The 20,587-nt window shown below is 39.4% G+C and overlaps 2 protein-coding genes across 3 annotated transcripts in view; one reads left to right on the top strand and one right to left on the bottom strand.

Annotated features, from left to right (window-relative positions):
- Nucleotides 1-605: 605 nt before the first annotated feature.
- Nucleotides 606-11,979, bottom strand: PGPEP1L (pyroglutamyl-peptidase I like). Of its 2 annotated transcripts, none has more exons than XM_026121720.2 (5): nucleotides 11,840-11,979; nucleotides 9,974-10,026; nucleotides 3,123-3,239; nucleotides 2,408-2,634; nucleotides 606-1,480 (listed from the first exon to the last, which is right to left on the bottom strand). In XM_026121720.2, exons 1-5 carry the CDS (start codon nucleotides 11,880-11,882, stop codon nucleotides 1,312-1,314), a joined length of 609 nt encoding a protein of 202 aa, XP_025977505.1. In that variant the 5' UTR covers nucleotides 11,883-11,979; the 3' UTR covers nucleotides 606-1,311. The 2 variants fall into 2 exon arrangements, with proteins under 2 accessions (XP_025977505.1, XP_064373988.1); XM_064517918.1 differs by having other exon boundaries at nucleotides 3,123-3,317.
- The window catches only part of FAM169B (Protein), a 53,132-nt gene continuing 37,334 nt past the window's right edge, over nucleotides 4,790-20,587 (top strand). The window contains exon 1 of the mRNA XM_026121719.2: nucleotides 4,790-5,212. Coding sequence (XP_025977504.1) covers nucleotides 5,050-5,212 — 163 coding nt within the window. The 5' untranslated portion in view covers nucleotides 4,790-5,049. The remainder of the gene's footprint in view (nucleotides 5,213-20,587) is intronic.

The raw sequence follows: 20,587 nt of genomic DNA on the forward strand, positions 1-20,587 counted from the left end.
GTGATGCTTGAGGAATGGGCTTTTGTTTCCATTGGAGAAATAGCAGATGTCCGCATTAAGCTGCTGCTGTTCTGTTCCACCAACTGTTTTTGAAAAGTACCTGCTAATTTTATCTCATTGTCTGTCCTGCTGCTAGCAAAATTATCAAGGAGAGCATGTGTTGAAGTTCCCTGTGTGCTAAAGAGGATATGTTGGACACCTTCCTCTTACCCACCTTAAAAGCATAGTAGTGTACTTTTGTATTTAGCTGTGTTTGAGACATGGAGGAGCCTGACTTGGCAGGGGAGAAGCATTGAAGTGATCTGTCACTGTCCAATTCCAAGTTTTACAACTTGGGATCTCATTTGGTTCCTATTTTGTAAGTAGGATAATGTGCCATAACACATTCCACCGCACAGTGCTTCAATAACTGCCTTTCTTGGGACAAGTTAAGCTTTTTGATTTTGATCTATAAACCCTGAATAGCCGTGACACATTCTACTAAAAGGCTGGCTTCCCTATGCTGCGCATTGTGGAAGGACTGTGGCGTTTTCCTTTGGGACAGACATTGAGAATTTGGGATAAGTGTTGTTTTCAGGAAGTTGAAACTCAGATTACTAATGGCATTAGAGTTCCTGTCATATACTTTTTATTTATTTATTTATTTTTTATGTAAACTTCTAAGTCACCACAGGTTCACACTCTTCTGATGTGGAAACCAGCATTTACAGCATGCTGCTCAGAGATGATTTTAAAACTTCACATAACAGGATCCCTGCATGTGTTTTGCCCCCCCCCCCCCCTTTAAGTTTTTATGTGGGCATTTTGTATAGCTGAACTATCTCACTGGACTGTGACTGGGGATGGGAGAGAATTTCTGTTATATTCATCCAGTGCTGAATGTCCTTACAGCTGTAAGCATGCATCTTGATTTAAGAGGGTGGTACTATTGTCTTTCTAGCCATCAGAATTAGAATTAAACTTCCAAAATATTTTTTGTACCTGGATTTTTTTTTTGCTTTTTAAAGATTTTAAAAATGTACAACATAATTTAAGTCCAGTTTCACATGCTTTCTTAAATCTGAAGCAACTATATTTTATCATTGTTAGTAGTACAAACTGTCAATCATTTGTTTTATTCTCAAGCTTTTTACATCAGAGAGAGATGTAAACAGTTGTTTGCTCTATGTAAGAAGATTTCACTGAAAATAACATGGAATATAAAATCCTTTTATCCGAGTAAGGGTTTTAAATAATCTTTAGAGATGCGTTCTCTAGGAGTTAAGGAATTGTATTCTAAGAGATACTAGTTAGTTCTCTAAATGATCTTTCTTATTCTCTTTCTTCCCCACACTGTTTTAACATTTCTAAGATAATTATCTGTAACGCTTTTCCTAGAAAGTCTGCTGTTACCGTTTTGGATAATGGAGGTACATGGATGAAAGCTGCTCTTCCATTGCCATAATACAGAGAAGTGTAATAGGTGTAATCACAGATGTACCTGCAGTACACAACAAAAAAACAGAAACCTGCATTAAGGAACAGTAAACCTGATTAAATACACTTTAAGTAGCCAAATCAGATCTTGTTAAGGAAATTATTAGAAACTTATTTGCTTAGTGAATAAAGGAAATGCAGAAATAAAACAAGTTTGAGAATCAAATATTTTTTATCTGATGGTTTGGTTTCTAAGTCACCTACCCAGAAGGAACTAACTAACTAAATAAATAAATCACAGTATATGCAATCTTTTTTAGACTTCTATAAGCTAAGTCAGATGACAAACTCAGTGCAGCCCACTGGAACTACATCCTTGCCATTATAGTGGATTGCTCAAAGGTTTTGTGTCACCATTTTTAATTTGGAGACCCAAATCTTGAAAATAGAGGTTAAGATTAACTGGTTTTTTTTTGTAAATAGGTCTTTTACTGTTTTGTTTGCTTTCTTTTTAAATGAAGACTAGCTTAAAAGAAAAATGCTTCAGTACCACCAAAAACACCTAATAAGATCACAGACATCTTTCTAAAGGTGCCTGTAATTGTTCTGTTCTTCAGTGTAGGTATTTATGTTTTGTATCCTCCCAGTTGGGAAAAACAGAATAGATTAAAATCTGCTACTAGTCAGTATTCCTTTCAGACTCTCTAATAGTGCAGGTCTGGAGTTGCTAATCACAGGGCGTGCTATGTTGAAACTTGTTCCTTCTGGAATTCACACATCTATGGAAAAATATCTACAAGCAGCAGTTTTTCAAAGAAGGCTTCTTTACATAAAATTTAAATTTGTCCCAATTTCATGCTTGCGCCCCTCTGAAGATCAAGTTTTATAGTGATTTTGGTTGGAGGAAAAGTCATTGTAAAGATCCTTCAAGGTGAAATAAGCTGATTGAATTACTTCTGGTTTTACTGAGCCCCTGACATGGAATGTTTACCTTCCTGCATCTCTGGAAAAGATTATATCAATCCCTTCCACTGAATTGTTTTTCCAGAGAGTCTTCATATTAATTGTAGATTCAATCTTTTCCGGACCATCTAGCACGCAACAGCCACCTTCTGGGTGAAAACCACAAGCATCCATCTCTTGGTAGCCTTTGTTCTTCCCACACTGCTCAAGGATGATTGCTTTGGCGGAGGAAGCCAGCCCAACATGAACAGTAAGCTTTTTTCCCACCGGAGTGAATAACAGGAAATTAAAAATGAGACCTGTTTTTAAAAACATGTAATGCAATAGTGCCAAGCATTATGTGAAATACTAGCTTCAAGGTAGGGAGTCTTGCTGTAGCTCATACCTAAAGAGAACTTTGATAACAGATTATAAATGAGAACAAAATAGTGCTTTAGTTTGTTTTTGTTGTGTCTAGTTAGCTCAGGACTTCAGAGCTACAGTATCTTTTTCACAATTTATGGCTGATCTTTTTTTCTTTGTTCTGCATGCAATTATGCTATTAAAATGGCACAAGGTTAAAACAGCATGCTAATTATTGTGTGCTCTGATTTCAACTTGAAACCTTTATCACAGTTTTAATAGTCACTTTACAGAGTTGTCTTGATGTACATTTTGTGCAATACTCTTTTGGAGATCTTTTTAGAGATCCTCTCAATATTATTCAGAAATGAAGAGGAAAATTTGTCTCTGTAATTACTCACCAGTGGCTGAAGAGTTGTCCATATCTTGAAGACTTGCTCCTTTGCTTTTTGGTAAACCGCTGGCAGCTGCATAATGCGGAGATCTATGCTTTTACCAAGGCCTTGCTTGGACAGCTCCTTTATAAAAAACCAGCATGGACTTGTAAGAGCATTGGATTTCTCAGACTGTGATAAAGAAACCAGACTTCGATCCAACTGTGAAAACATATGAAAGAGTGATGTTATGCTGTCTAACCCCAGAGTTCCCAAACATTGGTCTGCAATGAAATCCAGTTGTCTTGTGGTAGCTCTCCTTTTTTTAATTGAAAGAAACTAAAATGTGCTAAATACTTTTCTAATGTCACTTCCATGTAAGCCATTGTATTTTCCAAAGAGATGTTCAGTCTCCAATGGGTGGAACTGGTTTATGTAATTCTTATTGCTTAGAGACTGGTCCATGGGGAACCATGGGAAAAACAGGATCTCTTAATAAAGGTTCACACTGAAAACACATAAAAAGCTTTGATATAGGTAAGAGCTGTTCCTCTGAAAGATCTAGGAGTTAAAGCTGTGCTTCTGAAGACACACAGATGAGGGAGAATTCACATTAGTTGTCCGCTCAAGTAGCGTGCAATATGCTGGCTTGAAATGGTCCGGGTTGCCTCTGCTGGAGATGACCCTGTCACATGAGGAAGGTCACATTTAGAATGGATTTAATTTCTTTGTGGTCTAGAATATGTTTCTCTAATAAAACAAGGAAATATCACCTTTTGGGATGAAATTTCTCTGTCGTATATGTAGAGTTGAAGTTCCACAAGTGGCCTTTTCCCAAAGGAAACAAAAACTGTGCCCAGGATTGAGGTGAGAGAAACAAAGGCATTCTTTAAAGCAAGACACTGGCCAGGTGGTTGGCAGATGTTCTGGAGAGTTGTCAAGGACGAACACAGAAAAGACTTGAAAATATTTTGTCACTGGAATAGGGCTAATGAACTAGGGTTCTAAGCAGAAAGTGTGCTGCTGCAATGGCAGGGTGCGGAAGGAATGCATGTGAGGCGGAAAGGTTTGTCCCAGAAAAGTTAGATGGTTCATGAAAATCCCTACTGTGTATAGGTAAATAGACCACTACCAAAGGAGTACACAGATGAAACTTCTGAGGGGGAGAGATAGCAAGAAGTCTGCAGCAGGGGTATCAGATTGGACCAAGAAACCTGTAACTTTTTTTTTTTTTCATGTTATTGTCTTCCCAAGCTTTCATTTCTCAATAGGGATACTCATGTGGATGGGGCCCACAGTTCTATGCTGTGTTAACTGGGAAATTTGCCCTTCAACACTGGCTTCCTATATAAACTGTTCCAATTTTCTTGTCAGCGGAAACATTGATTAGCTGTGCTCAATAAACTATTTGACACAAGCAAGGAAACAATGCCTGCAGGGAAGTAAACACATTTAGAGAACACTGCCAGTCTTTTTTCCTCTGGGCACTGACAGTCTTTGAGAAACCATTGCATCATCTCGCTTAAGAATGCTGTACTCTGTCTTAGCTTCTAAAAAGAAAACCCCAGCCAGTTCACAATTAGCATTTTATTTTCTAAAACATCTTTAATTTTAACATTTAATGAGATTCTTCCTTCTTAACTGTAAAGCTTAGAGGACTTGACTAGCTGCAACTTTGTTGCAGAATGTGGGATCCGCAGTGAGGGCAGTTGTCAGGCTGTTCCCCTCTTCTGCTCTCTGAATTGACATAGCCAAGTCCATTTCTGTTATTGCTATTTGTCAAAGGAGAAACATCCAGGGACATTCTTTGTGCAGGACAAAACCAGAAGCTGGTCAATAGAAAAGCGCTGAGAGTTTGTGTCAAAGGAAGATAAAATTTGCTACATCCTAAGTAATTCCAGCATGTTGTCAATAAAGTATATTACTCCGGTGTCTAAGAACCTTAACCACGGACATGTTCCCCATTAGATCAGACAATGGGCAAACGTGGAACAAACAAATAGGTTGCTACTTGTCTCAAATAAGTCTCAGCCTTAACCAAAACCATTTTAGCATCCAAGATAAGAGACTGAAGATGGATGAAGAAGACTGCACCTGGAAACTAACAGCCAACACTGGTGAGTTTATTCTGTAAACAAGTGTCTGTCTTTTGTAGTTTAAATGGCAAAGGAGACTTTAAAGGAGGACAAAGGTTTTGGAGGATTTTTTTTAATGGGAAAACTTGTTCAAAAGTCATAGTCCTGGTTCGTTAGAGTTCTGGCCCACGTTCTTCTGTAATTCTCTCCAAAGAAGAGTGATCTGGATAGAACAGTTGAGCTCAGGTGCTGTGGTTATATGTTACACAAAGTATTACAAGCATCTTGAACTTTTAGAAAACTCCAGAAATCTCCAGAAACTGAGTTTGTAAGATTTGGTTGACAGGAAGTTCTTTTTTTCTGCATGTGTTATTTTTTGAATTTCATTCAAAAAGGCTTGTGTTGGTGCAGAAAGAGGAAAAATAGAAGGAATCAGTTGACCCAGACCCTGCAAGTATGTTGCAAGCAAAGTTTATCTCAAATCCTGCAGATACTTTCTTAAAGTTTTTAAAAAGGTAAGAAAGTTTCAGAACAGAAATGGAGGAACTAAATATCAATGTTGTCTTGGTTTCACAGAGGATGAAACTAAAGCAGAGAGAGGGAGAGATTAAATGTCATATTTCCAAAGACCACATGGTCAGCGGCAGGATGAGATCTGATCCTCATCTCCTGATAGCAAATGTAGTTCCCAGAAGCAGTTGGAAATGTGACCTGTTCTTTGCACCAACAGTTTAATTACTATGAATGTTGCCACTCGACTTACATTTATGTCCTATTAACTGGGGACTTTGACCTTGATGGTGCATTGCCCTGATAGGATATTTACCTACCAAGTGCCAGACACAGGAGTTTCTGGAGGAGATGCAGAAACAGGATCAGATCAAGGGTTATTAGGTGGGATCATCAATCTGTAATATAAAATAAATAATTCAAAGGATCTGGGATTCTGAGGGTCCCATGAGGTGCTGAAGTGCTAACACATCACGGTGCCTCTGTGATCTGTCAGCAAATGCAGAGTAAATATTCTGTGGAAAACTCCTTTAGAGGGAGAATGCCCTGCGTTTCAGGAGTTAAAAGGTGCTGCTAGTGAAGTTTTCGTGCACATTTTAGGAGGGTATTTCAGGTGAATGGAGTTATGAGAACCATGAAAAGCTTAGTGAGACAGGTTTCTAGAAGAGAAGCTGTCTTTCTAGTGCTAGACAATCACGCTGGGCCATGTGAGTGTGTCTATAAAAACTCTGAAGCTTTTCTCAATGACCCTGAATTGACAGGTTCACCTGTGCTTTCAATTTCTTTTGATTATCCTTTTCCCTACACTCTCAAGTGGGGTACTTGCTCAAGAATGAGAAATCTATGGATGTGATGTTGATGGATGCCTTGTGCGTGAATCATCTTGTGTGGTGATGAGAACTTGGATTCATGCAAACATAACAGATGCTCTTCACATGCTCTGAATATTTTATTTTCACACGCAGCGCAGGACAGTGTGTTGCTATGTAGTATCAATAAGAAATTCAAAAATCCAGGACAAGAACTCCTTCTAAACTTTCTAAACTCTAAATTTCTAAAAAATGTGGAGAATCTTGTTAATGTTAATTATCTGATTCCTTGGGATGTTAGGAAATGGAAATTGCTTTATCCACCAAAAGCAGAGTAGTAATTAGTTAAGTTGTAAGAGAAACAGTATCACACAACTATTTTTCTGAGTGCCCAATGAAAAGCATGGAAGGGATGGAAATGCTGGAATGGGCTCTGCTCTGCTCACTGGATCGAACTCTGATCATTCCTGCAGCAGAAGAGAGGTTCAAGAAAACTGCTGACCCCTTCAGAAGGCAGCTGCTAGCCTGGTGGGGAGAGGCTGGTGATAAGGACCTTACGGAAGCAGATCTGTGTAGGAGTGAATATTGCCCACACAAGGAAAGCCGTTGCTCTTGGGTCAAGACGACTCCGTTCCAAAAAGCATGAAGGATAAGACTATGCTTTGAGGATTAGGACCCTGGGACTGCTAATGCAGATTTTTACAGGGTTTGGGATACTTTTGGTGGGAGGACTCTTCCGGGATGTGCATTCTTAATATATTAAGTACAGTTTTAGAACACCACTGTGACTGCCCTGGTATCAACCGGGGTCTTGATGAAAGCCCTGTTCATTTTGAGGTAGTAATTAGTGATGTTCTGGATAATGTTACATAAACATTAAGCCTTAGTAATCATGTTCAGTAGCACTGGTCTGGCTGTTCAGTACTTTCTTGGTGAGGAGTTTGAGTGTACTCTTGCATGGTTCTCAGAAAAGAGACTCAGCAGGAGGGCTTCGTGTCACTTTAGTGATCCATGCAGGAACCCCAAGCCAAGTCAGGATTACTTCCAGATGTAAGTAAAAAATTTTTGTTATCTTTTATATATGCGTATAAGCTTCCTGAAGACCACAGGGCTACTCATGTGAACAAGGCCAATGGAACAATAGCATTAGATTGCCATTTAGCACAGACAGGTCTATCAAAATTCCAGGTACTTTCTGATTTGCAGCAGATTTCCCTGAATTGTCTGGATTAACCACCTTTGACAGGGCATAAGAAACCAAAGCAGCATCACCAGTATGAATAAATTAATTCCATGCCCAGGGTGTCACATCAGAGGGAAATGGATTTGTTCTCCTCCATACACAAGGACTAACATCTGTTTCGTTATGGAATGCTGTAGTCATTGTTACGTAACTTCCTGGCATAGCAAGCACATGACATTGTTACAAAAAACTCATCTCATCAGTGCATTTTAGCTTCAGGCTGTTTTGCTTGTAGATAAAGAACATGCTTTATTTTCAACCAGAAGAAGATGGTACTGCATCCAAAATTAGAACCAACAGAAATCAGGAGATAATGAGAAAGAACACTGTCAACTGACAAATATTTGTGGTTTAGGGCACATGTCAAGTTGGAGTTGAGATAATTTATGGGTCTGCTGTGATGACTGGGGTGTGGAAAGGTATAACAGAAGTATTTTGTTTCTTGTTAGCCTACAGGGATAACATCCCTCGTGACTCTGAGTGGCTAATAGATCTATTCTTCCAAGCCCCAAGTTGCACTCACCATCCCCCACCCAATGATGCTAGCATAAAAAATCTTCATGGGTTGGTGGAGTAGCTATAGCTTTGGTCTTTGCAAAAATGTTTTGGTGAAACAACTCCTCCTTTTTCAATAGTCTTGGCTTGACCGCACTTTATTTTCAAGTCAGATCTTCACTAGTTGTTACCAAAATTTGTAGTACAGTTAAGTCCTGTAGGGTGATCACCTCTCTGTCATTACATCACATTAGTTTCTTAAAGCTGCCTTTTTCATTCCAGTGTCCGGATGAGTTTAAATATTTATAGGCTTGTATAAGCTTCCCTAATAGACCATAGTCCCCTCAGGTTCTTTTCAATTTCTTGCTTTCCATTTTCACCAATATTCTCTGCTGTTTCTTGCAGCTATTGGACCAGTCTTCCAATTCAGTTTTACTACCTTGACTATTCTCCAGTTTCTTTCAGATTTCATTTTGTACCTTGGAATCGATAAGAACTTGTATGAAAGATGCTCTCAAGTTAACTGTACTCATAAATACCCTACAAGAGTAACTGAACCAAGGAATGGCCATTGTCTGTGCTAGAAAGTCTCAGAAATTGGATGTAATCTGTGTGCAACTTGGATACATGCTCAACAAACCTCTGCAGATGTTCCTACTGTTTAAACATATGCACTATGACCTTTCTCACTTTAGATTGAGCTATAGCATTAAAGTATAAACTGGTAAATTATTTCATTGTAACAGACATTCTTACATACCTTGGTAAAGCTTTTTTTTTTTTTTTTTGCAAGATATATTTAAAAAGAGAGAAGTTACATAACTATAATTTAGTTAATATTTAAAAAACAAGCAATCCTGTTCCTGAATAATAATCTATAATTTACTGAACCACTTGTGGAAATTTTTGGTGTGGGCCACAAAATGTGGGTTCACACAAATATTAATTTTAAAAATAAACAAAGAATTGTAACAGAAAAGCTTATGCTGAAAGCCAGGTATCCAAATCATGTCTTTGTATCACCCAGGTAAATTTCTGCTAATATAAGTATTTGAGAAATAAGCAGGAATTTTCAAGACTTCATCCTATATATGGTTTTATTATATATATATAAATTTATATATATTTATTACATATATTTTTATATATTATATATACACATGGTTGCTATTGAAAGAGTCAAGATATATGAAAGGAGAAGAAATATCTGAATGACTTTGGTTTTGATTTTAACTGTAGACTTACCTTTCACTTTCAAGTGACACCAAAAACTGAGATATGAAGGCATACTTAGACCTGACATGCTTTCAGTTAGGTGTTCCAGAAGCAGGCAATAAAAACTTCATAGGCTATGCCTGTACAAGAAGGAAATCACTGTACATAGACATGATAAAATGAATTGTAGTATAGGATGATCAGTTTATGGAAGACAGACACAATCTGTGGCATATGCATTATTTGCAGACATGGCACCCTGGGGAAAAAAAATGTCCCTTTTTTTTTTTTTTAATCAAGAATAATAGTTTGAAAAACACTTAAATCACTAAACATTCTTACAAATAAAACAATCTATTTACTTTCTTAATCATCCTCTTCCCTCTACATTGCAGAGTCTATTCCAAAAGGCACAGTTCTATTTAATGAGACATGAGAAAGTAACTTTCTTGAAGGGAATGGAAAGCCTGGAAACAGTTTGTATTTAGATCTCCACAAAATAAAACACCTCCCTCCCTTTTCAATGCTTACCTTCACTGCTTCCCAGCTAGAATTAACCAGGTATTGTCTAAAGGGACCAAAACCTGAAGACAAAAAAAAGTGCTTTTAACCTATGCTTGCAGTGCAATTGTAGATTAGGTGCCTGACGTGTACGCACTCACATTTGGTCTTTATCTTGATATTTTTAGTTATGGAGTTGACTGTTTTTGATAGTATTTGGCCTTTATAACATGCAAGGGAATGGTATGTCCTTTTTCATATGTTTAGTATAAGAACTGCTCCTACAGTCTATATATGTGAAGGCTCCCTTACAAGACAAACTTAATTGAAATTGGTAAATGTATTGGAGCCATTAGGACATATAAATAACGATTTTGGGAGAGGATCTTCAGCTATAGAAATACCACTACTGAATGAACTGGTGTTAAAACTACTCCCAGGTCACAGCGTATCATAGACAGCTTTCTCATTGTTATAGGTCATGAAAATAAAGGCTTGTATATTTAATGAAAATGTTCAAAGTATAAAACTTGATTTTATTTGTAATTGTTTTTCCCCCACAATGAAATACATGCATTTTAGTGGCGGCCATAAGAAACCACTGCTTAGGATAAAGCTGTTCTGTGAAAAGACTGAAACACTTGCAACAACTTGGAGAGCTAACTAGCTGAATATTATTAGGCACTATATAATAAACTGGGCTCACTGCCAGCAGGTTTATATTATGAGCAGGTGAAAATGTGACAGAGGCATGCTGTGATAATTTCTGTAATAGCTTAAAGATGCACCTGTGTGTCCAATGGGACACACTAGTCTAAAACTATTTGAACAAGTAGATTTCTGCACCTAAATAGCTTTATAAGGGGAGGAAAAAACTAACAAGGTGCTAAGAAGTGTGCCCATCAAGGGTATGTATGGTAAATACCATAGAAGAGAGAGAACCAGACTGTCAGCCTTTTAAGAGGTTAGCAAATATCTCTTGCTCTCTCCTGCTTTCCCATTCAGTTCAACTGCAGTTATGTTTGGAGAGAGTCAGACTTGTTCTGCCCATCTTGGAGCTATTAAAAAAAGGTGGAGGGGGGAGTTAATTGAAAACAGCAAGATGCAAATCCCTTTGATGTAGCTTCAACCTCATTCCTATGTCCTCAGATGACCTACAGTGGAAAATTATCCAGCAACTCACATGTCAAGATATGTGTAATGATTGCCTTTAGATGAGCCAGTGGCAACAAGAGGAACAGTGAGTAGCAGCATTCCTTAAGAGCTTTAACCTTTTAAAGCTCAGAAGTCTCTAGCTGGTGGTTCTGCCACTGTGATTCAGCATTAGTTACAGCCAGCAAGAAAAACTCCAAATTTGGTCCCTTGGGCTGCATGTTCAGACATGTTCTTTTGATATATTTAAATTTAATCGTGTAGTTTAGCAGTGATGAGGCAGCATCTCCTGTTTAAATTTCCCTTACCTTGCCATGAAACTGAGACCCTGAAATTTGCCATGTGTTGCTCTAATTCTGGACACTGACTATGTGACATTGTGATGCAGCCTGGTTTTCTTGTTTCAGAGCTCTTTTTGGGTAAGCTTTATCTAATACTAGCCTGCATTGCCTTGAGCTACGTGGTTTGGATCGGAGAGAACGTCAACAAAGATTAAAACAAGGAGAGAATGAACAACAAACCAAACTGGATGGCAATAAAGAGGGCAAAGTGCAGTCTGTTTCCTCTGACATGCATTTGATTTTCTTAGGAAGGCACAGCAGCAAGTTATTTTCCATTTGGAATTGTTAGTGTGACCATTTGCTACTGTTTTTCCCTCCAGGGAACTGTTTATGACAAACATCAAGCATGTGTGCATACCACGTCTAGCTAAAAGAAGAAGAAAATAAAAAATAAAAATCTTACCAGTTACAACCACAGTGTTGGAATTTGAATCCATGAAATCCATGCTTCAGAATGTGAATTCTGGTCGTCTTTCAGTTCCAGACAACAGTATCACAGTTCATACATCTGCGGCAAAGTTTCTGATTTGGGGCACCCTTTTTTCTTCAAACTGTTCTGAAGCATTCCAGTTTCTATTGGATGAAGAAGAAGTTTTCATAAAACAGAAATGTGTCTGGATTCACATGACAGGGATGATCTGTGATTCATGTAACTCTTTCAAAGTGAAAATTGTTACGTCTCTGCATTAAGAATAGAAGTCTGACTGACTGACTGGGACTGCCCAAAACTTTTTTTCATTCTTCACACACGCAACAGCATTTAAGAAGAACAAGAAAGGCTTAAAGAAACTTTTTGAAAAATATCCAGTAACATTTTGCCTTAGAAACCTGTTTGTACAAGCAAACAGGAAATTAATTGGATCAATTTTATTATATCTCTATGGATATTATGGTTTATTTTTAGCACAGTTATAATTTACTTTAATCAAGAGGAATTACTTAACTACAGCAATGTATCTGTCAATTTCTACCATACTTACTTTTCTTACTGGCTTAAACACCAGGACAACTTTGCCATTTCTCCTCATAACAGTTATCTAACTCATTAATTTTGAGTTTTATGTTATGCCTTTTATTAAAGAGTCTGAGCACCTTACACTTTTAAAAATAAACATAAACAAGAAAATGATATAATTTGCTACAGCAAAACATTTACTTGATAATATCCACAAATACATAACACTGTTACAAAATCTCACTCAAACTTTCAAGGTCAAAAGAGCTCTAGAAGCTGGGTTATAACTTGCTGAAACTGATGAGTTTAATAGCTGATCTGTCTTCATTAAACTGAAATGCAAGAACCAATAGGGGGCCTGAAATCAAAACATATGCACATTGTCACTGCCCAAAACAAAAGCATATGAAAGTCCTCTCGGGAATTATAACTATGTGGGCAGAGGGTTTTGCTGGGTCTTGTTTTGAGTGGGAAGTGTGTGAGAGAGAGGAGAAATAAACTAAGAATAGAAAGCTACTATATAGTCTCAGGGGAGCTGGTAATTACAAGACCTTAAGAAAAAGTCTCTGAAGAAATCTCTTGGATTGGGTGGTGGCTGAAACAGTTTGGAGCTTATAAGCTGTGTTTCTGTCAACTGAATGCTTCTGTGCTGAGAAAAAGAGGAATTAGTGGAGTCTTTTAAATAAAAAGGGCACCAACTCCACCATCCATTTTCCCCTAAACGCAACCTGCAAAACTTTAACTTTTACGAGCCACTGAGGCTGAAGGAGTAACTAATACAGTAACCATAGAATTGTTTGCAGCTTTAAATAAGGCAAAACGTGCCACTGACATGAGTGAGTTTCATATAAAATTCTGTAATTTTCATTCTTCTAGGTGAATTAAGATTTTTACCAATAAATTCTTCCTATGTGACCAGTTAGTAAAACCTTTCCTGTGATACTGAACAGCTTGATCACATAGCAATCTTCTCAGAGTTATTTCAGATTTATGCATTTTTTTTAAAAACCTTGGTAAGTGTTATTAATTAAAAAAAAATCCAAGTCTTGTCTTCTACAAGGTGAACCAAGCATCCACAGGGAATAAAACAAGAAGTAAGGCCTATACTTGCTTTATTAATTTCCTCCATAAGAAATTATGAAACTCCTCTGTCTGGGACAATATAGCTACTTTACAGATATACATGAAGGGTATTGCTTGAATGCTGTGAAATACTAGGTATTTTATTAGATATTCTTGCATAGATATATGTACATTAGATCCATGTACTCTGAAACAATAGATTTCATCTGTCTGGACTGCAGTGCTGGTTTTCAGAGTTTTCATAACTGGCAATAGAGAGTAGAAAAAATACAGACCAAGGAAGATAATCAGTATATATTTTCACTGGAATAGATTTTTTTTTTGGGGGGGGAGGGAATACCCCAAACCACTATCTAATGACTCATCAGTTAAGTATTGTCTTCAACAGTGAAGTTAGTTCCTTACCATGAATGCAGGGTTGCTGATTTTACAGTAAAAATTTTGAGACCTGTGATGTTACATGCTTGTGCAAATGTAGGAGGAATGCAAGTGGTTTGGACAAACCAGGAATGTGTGGTGTACTGACATTCATTTTTGCATTGACTTCATTGATTGCTTCTATTCATGAACATTGTATGTATGCTAGTATGTTTTGAGAAATAATGCATGTATTGTAGCTACATGCACATTATTTGTGTTAAATTTCTATAACAAGTATGAAAAAAAAACATATGGTGGCTTCAAAAAAAGTCTTCTGTTTAGGAAGTTCTTCAGACAATTTTCTTTAGAAATGAAACCTTTTCCCCTCCCCTAACATTGCTTCAGCTGAAATTGAAACAACTCTTGAAACTTTCGAGAAAGTATGACTGTGGCTTTTATATTAGCATTTACATATGTGTTTGTATGTCCATAATGAGATCTAAAAGTCACTGAATATTTGAGGTCTGTGCAAATTCAGCTCCCCATCCATAATCAAGAAACCAAGCCCTTGGATACTTGAAGGCAAAACACAGACAAGGCTGACTCAGCTAAACGCTGTGTTTCTCTTCTTGCTATACACAAATATGATTGGCATGGCATTCATCTTTAGGTAAAGAAGAAATGAAAAAAATTCAATTATGAAAGCTTTGCTTATTGCCTTGAACATTTTACTGTACAGTTGCCTGCTGTACAAGAAAAAAAATTATTGAACTGCTGAGTAAGAGAAAAATACCTTTTGCAAATGCATTCTGACCATACTGCAGAACTACCAGAACTCTGCTTGAATGCCTTTTTAGTATTGAAAGTAACAAGAACTGGAATACGGCCTTTCATTTAGAAACAGCTCTTTAATTTTTATCTCTTTTATTATTACTTGCATATAGATTTTTATTTCTTGTTATTGGCAGGCACTGACCAACTTGTTAAACTGTTAAGTGGAAGTGTTTCATATATTCCAGTTTTTATCTAAACTGTCCAACATTTAATGAGATGAGGGAAAAAATCAAGCTTTTATGCTATTTAACATTAAACGATTACGGGACTTTAATTTAAAGTTTCAGGATCTAACACCCTATCTTTCTTTTTCATTCTAATAAAAATAAATGATCCTCAAGAAAGACTGAAGATGGTCTTTAGGTAGATGGAATGCAATGTCACAAAACCAGGAGTGACAAACATTTCACTGTAAAGCTCGCTGTACCCTGCGGCCTCTTCTATAACAAATCCCACAGAAATGGGAAATGGAAAAACATAACCGCAATTTCATTTAAGTTTTTTTGGAAAGACTGTGTCATGTGTTCCATTGTGTTGCCTTGTTTATATTATTAACTGTTATTCTACAGTTGATACTGTTGATGTAAAGCCAGTGCTTAGCAATAATGGAAAATACAAATTATATATAACATTAATGTAGGCAAGCTGTTGGGTGGCTTCTGCCATTTCAGTTCTGGAGTTCTGGCAGTATTAATATAACTGTAATCAGTGTGTTGAGGACACTTTTTAAAAAAAATTTCAAATTGTATATTATATTTTAATAAAAGGAGAAAGTACTTACTTCAGCAGAAGGGGACGTAACCCACCGTCAATGGGTCGCTTTTATTCAGGCATCATTTACCATGCATAAACAGACTCTGCAAACAGGACACAAACAACTTGAGTAAGTAATTATTTATCAGCTAATATGCAAAATAGATAGCTAGGACTAACAGACTTCTAAACTAAGCAGTGACATGCATATCACTCCTGATAAGAAAAATGTTGAGTCTTGGCTGGCCAGAAAGTTTTCAGTCCAGTGGGGAAAGGCTGGTCTCTGCCATTCCTTAAAAGGGTCTGATTCTCAGCATTGCTGAGTTGTTTTTTGATTTTCTGCTTTTTTCCTTAGGCCTTTTAAGTATCTTTTCTCTTGAAGCTAAATACTGCCATCCCAGCAATGCCATTTTCTTGTCTTTCATGGCTTTAGCTCATGTAGTTTCATCTACCTTAACAATTTCCTCAGTAAAAATCAACCAACGTCACGCAGCTATGCTATATCCAATTAGGCCTTGGATCACGGACAGCCAAACCTCTGGACTGAGTTACACACGTGACGCTTGGGAACTGGCGGCAGGTACAGTTTCAAGTGATTGCCAGAATGAACCAAAAACCCACTAATGTGCTGTAAAGAGTGTTTGTGTGATCCCTGCTTGAGAGTGTGAGCATACGGGCTGGGATTGCTTTGTTCAGAAGAGGAAAGAAAATACAGATCTGCTTTACTAAGTTTTCTAAACTACTTGAGAGGCAGATCGACCTTACGAGAGTCTCCAGTCACTGTGCTTTCTGACAGGGAATACAGTGAATCCCAATAACACAACGTCCTCAAGTCACTTTCTCAGAATGTCTCCAAGTGACTGAGAACACTGGTGCTTTCAGGTATATAGGTGTATTGGCATTTTTTTGTTTCTGTGCAGACAGGCTGCTCTTTCCACGTACTCACCATCCTTTTCTTTGATAATTGTGCCTGCTATTTTAGAAATAATTCAGCAGTTGTATAGTAGAGTGAGAGGATGGCTCCCAGAAGTCACAACACCTGGGCTCTATTTTCTACTTTTGACAACTGTGTGTTCTTTTAATCCCTGTACCTCCACTTTTTGGTTTAAAATAACGAACAGCAGGCTGCTTGCCTAGGTTTTCCAGAGCCCTCGTTCGTGTTGACAGCAATCGTTACAGTGCGTGGCTGAAGAGTGCTGTAAACATGTCGTTTTTGTACTTAGTTTCCCTCGTAAGCCTTCTGCCTCTGCCACCTGAGTTTAAAGAAACTGGCGTTAGCTGTATGATGTTTGTCACTCTGGCCCTTTTCAACGAGCACACGGGTGAGTTTAGAGCTTCCGTTCAGAGTTAAGACCAAGCTCTTTGGTGAAGGCGACAGCCCCCATTTTGGAGCACAGGGGCTGTCGGCGCTCAAGAACCACCGCTCGGCTGTTTATCGCGGCCTCCCCCGTCCTTTTGCTTCCCCAGCCGCCCCACGACGCCCCTCCTGGCCTTTCAACGGCCGCTTTTTCTGTCAGCGAAACCCGGGCTCGGCGCGGAGCAGCTCGAGGCACCGCCGCCCCCAGCGCGCGCCCCAACGGCTGCGCCCCGCCACCCCCGCCCCGGGGCGGGACGCGCTCCCCAGCCCGCCCAGAGGAAGTGATGGAGGCCGAGGGAGGAGGAGGAAGAGCCGCCGCTGGTAAGAGGGGAGGGAGAGCGCTCGCAGGCCTGGCCTCCTTCCCCCAAGCCGCCCGGCGCTGTCCCCGCCGCTCCCCTCAGGCGTGGCGGCCGCCCCGCTCGCTTCGCCTCCCTCTCGCTCGTCGTTCCTGGCACGCCGCGGCCCCTCAGGCCGGGCCGGCTTCCCGCCGCGGCTGCCCGGGCCGCCGGCACGCGGCTCCTGTGAGGAGCGGGGCGGGCGCCCGCCGCGTGTCCCGCCGCCGCCCTGTAATGGCGGGCTGCGCGCAGCGCCCGCCTCTAATCACGCCACAGAACATAGCGGGCCTCTCCCGCAAAACTTGGCTCGGTCGCCCGTGGTCGGGGCCGCCGGAGCCCGGCTGTTGATTGCCCTGTGCCCCGGCTGCTGTTTGTCGCAGACTGGCTCCTCCCGAGGGAGGCACCTCTGGAGATCGGCCAGCCCGACCCCCCTGCTCAAAGCCGGCTCGATGGCAGCAGGTTGCTGTAGATCTTTTCCCCTTTCCTCAGCGCACAGGTAACTCTCCCAGGTTGTAGGATTGTCCAGGCTTATTCTGAGGGAGACACGAACCGGCCCTTGACTTCTGTCAGCTTCGGTTCAGCAGCTGATGCTAGTAAAGGGGCTCATCCCAATCACCTGTTTCCAGAGTGGATTTAGAGTTGTGCCTGCATAGATGATGGTTTTTTTATTTTAATGGATAAGTATCTGAGAGCTCGTAAGGAACAGAGGGAATTATGGGGTAAAAAATACCTTTACATCTTTAAGTCTGAAGCTCAGGCTTCATCTTAAAAAATGCGTTTGCCCAGGCTGAGCTAAAACGTAGTTTAATAGGGACAAAGGGAGCAATAAATACGTTGCCTCTTGACCAGAAAAGAATAATTACTTGGATTATTTTGGCGTAGAGAGAAGGTATAAAAGGCTTCCTTTACTGCAGAGTTTTTACCCTTTCTTTGGAAAGGGTATTTGGTAAATATGTTGCTTGGTGATCATGAGATGCCTGTAAAACAAGAAATATATGCTCTCTGAAGATGTATTTTAGGAAAAAAACTCGCCCCTTATTTGCTTTCAGGAAAAGTTAATTTACTGGTGTTTCTGGTGGTAGGCAAAGGGCTGCTCTACCAAGCAGAGGCCAGCAGGGACAACTCAACCATTCAGCACATGGTGGACTTCTAGTGCTTTGGAAGGGACAAAGATAGATGTTATGTTAGTAGTCAAACAACCACCATCCTAACTCTTGGTGCTTGGTAAGGGATCTGATTTTAGGACAGGTGGGTCTCATGCACACACTCAGTAGTGGATTTCCAAGGAAGTCAGGCGTGTGTAGTGTTCCTGGTTTATATTTGACTAGGAGCACTTCCAAGAATCTCTGTTCACGCACTTGTTTGGATAAGGGCCCGTTGCATCACCTCGGTTAGCTTTTACACTGCTTTCCCTCCTGCTCGGTTTTTGTACTCTTCTTTCTTAATTTGTCGCACCAGCAGGTAAATGGAGAGAAGGTGAATTTATCTTCTGAAATGCATTTTAAGTTGCTGCCATTTATCTAAAGCACCTACTTCATCCCCTTCAGTAAAATAATGATGTTGTTCATTAGTTCCTCTAGCTGCTTATGGCTAAATGCACTGTAGTCAGATTGCGCTATTTTTTCCCTCCTATCAGGCACTTACGAAAGTCAAACATTTGTAATAATGCTATTGGGGTTTTTTTTGGAAGGCTCTCAATTCTGCTGATGTTTTTAAATAAAATATCTCTAGATGAATGAGACTTGATTTTTTCATGTCTAGGCAAACATTGTATTGCTGGCACTTCAGATACTCTGTACGGTTTTTTTCCTGACTGTTTTTCATTGCCCTGAAACTGTGTGTGTAAAGAGTTCTTCTCCCATTCTCTTCCTCTTCTGGAACAGATGTCATTGTTTTTAGGTATTGTCTGAATTTTGGCTTAGTTATTTAATTGGGTATCCCTGTGTTTAAAATAATTATCTGGCAATTGGCAACAGGTTGAATATACAGCTAACCTCAAAAGCATACTGGAGCTAGTCCTTAGCTCTTCTGGTGCAAATGGTGCTTTTCGGTTTATGTCCTTCTGTAATTGAGATGCTGCAACTCTACATGTCCTTGAGGTCTACTTCTGTAACTGTCCTTCACAAAACAAGATTGCTTACACTTGCAGGGTTTCTAAGCTCCTGTATAGGTCCCAGGCAAACTACTGTTGAGAAACAGACCAGCCACTGACCTAAAACTTGGGGTTCTTGTTTTAAATCCAGCCTTGTGACAAGTTCTTTTGATTTCAGAGCATTTTCAGAGTCAGATTTGTATGTGTTCACCATCTAGCAGCAAGGCTAGGAAGAACATTTCAATGATTTACAGCACTTGGGAGACTCTGGAGTCTGAGAAATAATTAGTTACTGGATGATAAACCTGTATGTCTAGTTTAACAATTGCAGTAATGGAGCCTTAAATTTCCATCTGCCTCTCCAGAAACCTCTGTTCCCCCCCCCCCCATGAAAGCCATGTTAATCAGCTGAGTTTAGAAGCATGAGATCTGCAGCACAGTAGGTAGGAACTCAACATTCTGGTAGCATAGGTGCACTAGATATCATGATGTGGCCCCAACATCTAGAAAAGGCTCCTCAAAGCTCCAGGATGAGACTGATCGAGAGCTATATTCCCTCATTATAACTAAACTCTTATCTATGTGACAGGTAGAATTTTGCTCAGTGAGGAATGCACACCTTGGAGAACTAAGGACTATAATAACCTCACTTTCCGTGCCATATGCAAGGCGCATTACTGTAACCTTGCTTTCTTTAGAGCATAAATACATATTTATTTTAGAAGGAAAGAAAGCAGGAAACAAAATCCAAACTCTTTTAAACTACTTCCCTCGAAGAAAAAAAGACACTCCAAAACCCAGTAAACAAACCTGAGTCTCTTTCCATAATGAAGCATTGCAGGGAACACACTCCTTCCCTTGGGGGAGAGCATGAGAGAACAAATAACCCAAGAGAAAGGCTAGCTTATTGTTTCAATTTTCAAGTGGGAGGTGTGCAGACGTTATGGATATGAGTATGGTATAAGAACCTATGCACAACAGGCTAGTATGTATTTTCCACACTGTACGATGGTGGCAAAACAAGACAGTCCCAAGCGCTTCTAGTGGCAATTCACAGTTGTTTTGTGTTGTCCTTGCAAAATGATTGGTAGACCGTCAGGTTGCACACATCCAAAGTAAACTGTGTGCTGCTCAGTTACTGAGAGGTCTGTGGATGTTGAAAAATGTTGTGTTTGTAACCTTTGAAACTGCTGTCTGGTGACTGGTCTTTATAATATTACTGACAACAGATGGCAAATGGCTCCGCTGATGTAATTCTTGCTGGTCTTTCATTCCTGTGACGTTCCACAGTTTCAGAATCTCAGAAGGTGCCTCCATGTTTTTCCTGCATAATGATTACAAGCCAAACTAAATAAAAACATTTTATATTATTCAGAGTCCAG

Source organism: Dromaius novaehollandiae, chromosome 10 (genome assembly GCF_036370855.1).
Source record: "Dromaius novaehollandiae isolate bDroNov1 chromosome 10, bDroNov1.hap1, whole genome shotgun sequence".
NCBI classification, from domain to species: Eukaryota; Metazoa; Chordata; class Aves; order Casuariiformes; family Dromaiidae; genus Dromaius; species Dromaius novaehollandiae.

Bases quoted from the DNA above. Each gene is read 5' to 3' on its own strand.
- PGPEP1L (XM_064517918.1), bottom strand. From the start codon at position 11,882: ATGGATTTCATGGATTCAAATTCCAACACTGTGGTTGTAACTG. The intron at 10,027-11,839 runs GTAAGATTTTTA...TTTTGTCTTCAG, and splicing joins CAACACTGTGGTTGTAACTG to GTTTTGGTCCCTTTAGACAA. The intron at 3,318-9,973 runs GTAAGCATTGAA...ATGTTTTCACAG, and splicing joins CTAGCTGGGAAGCAGTGAAG to TTGGATCGAAGTCTGGTTTC.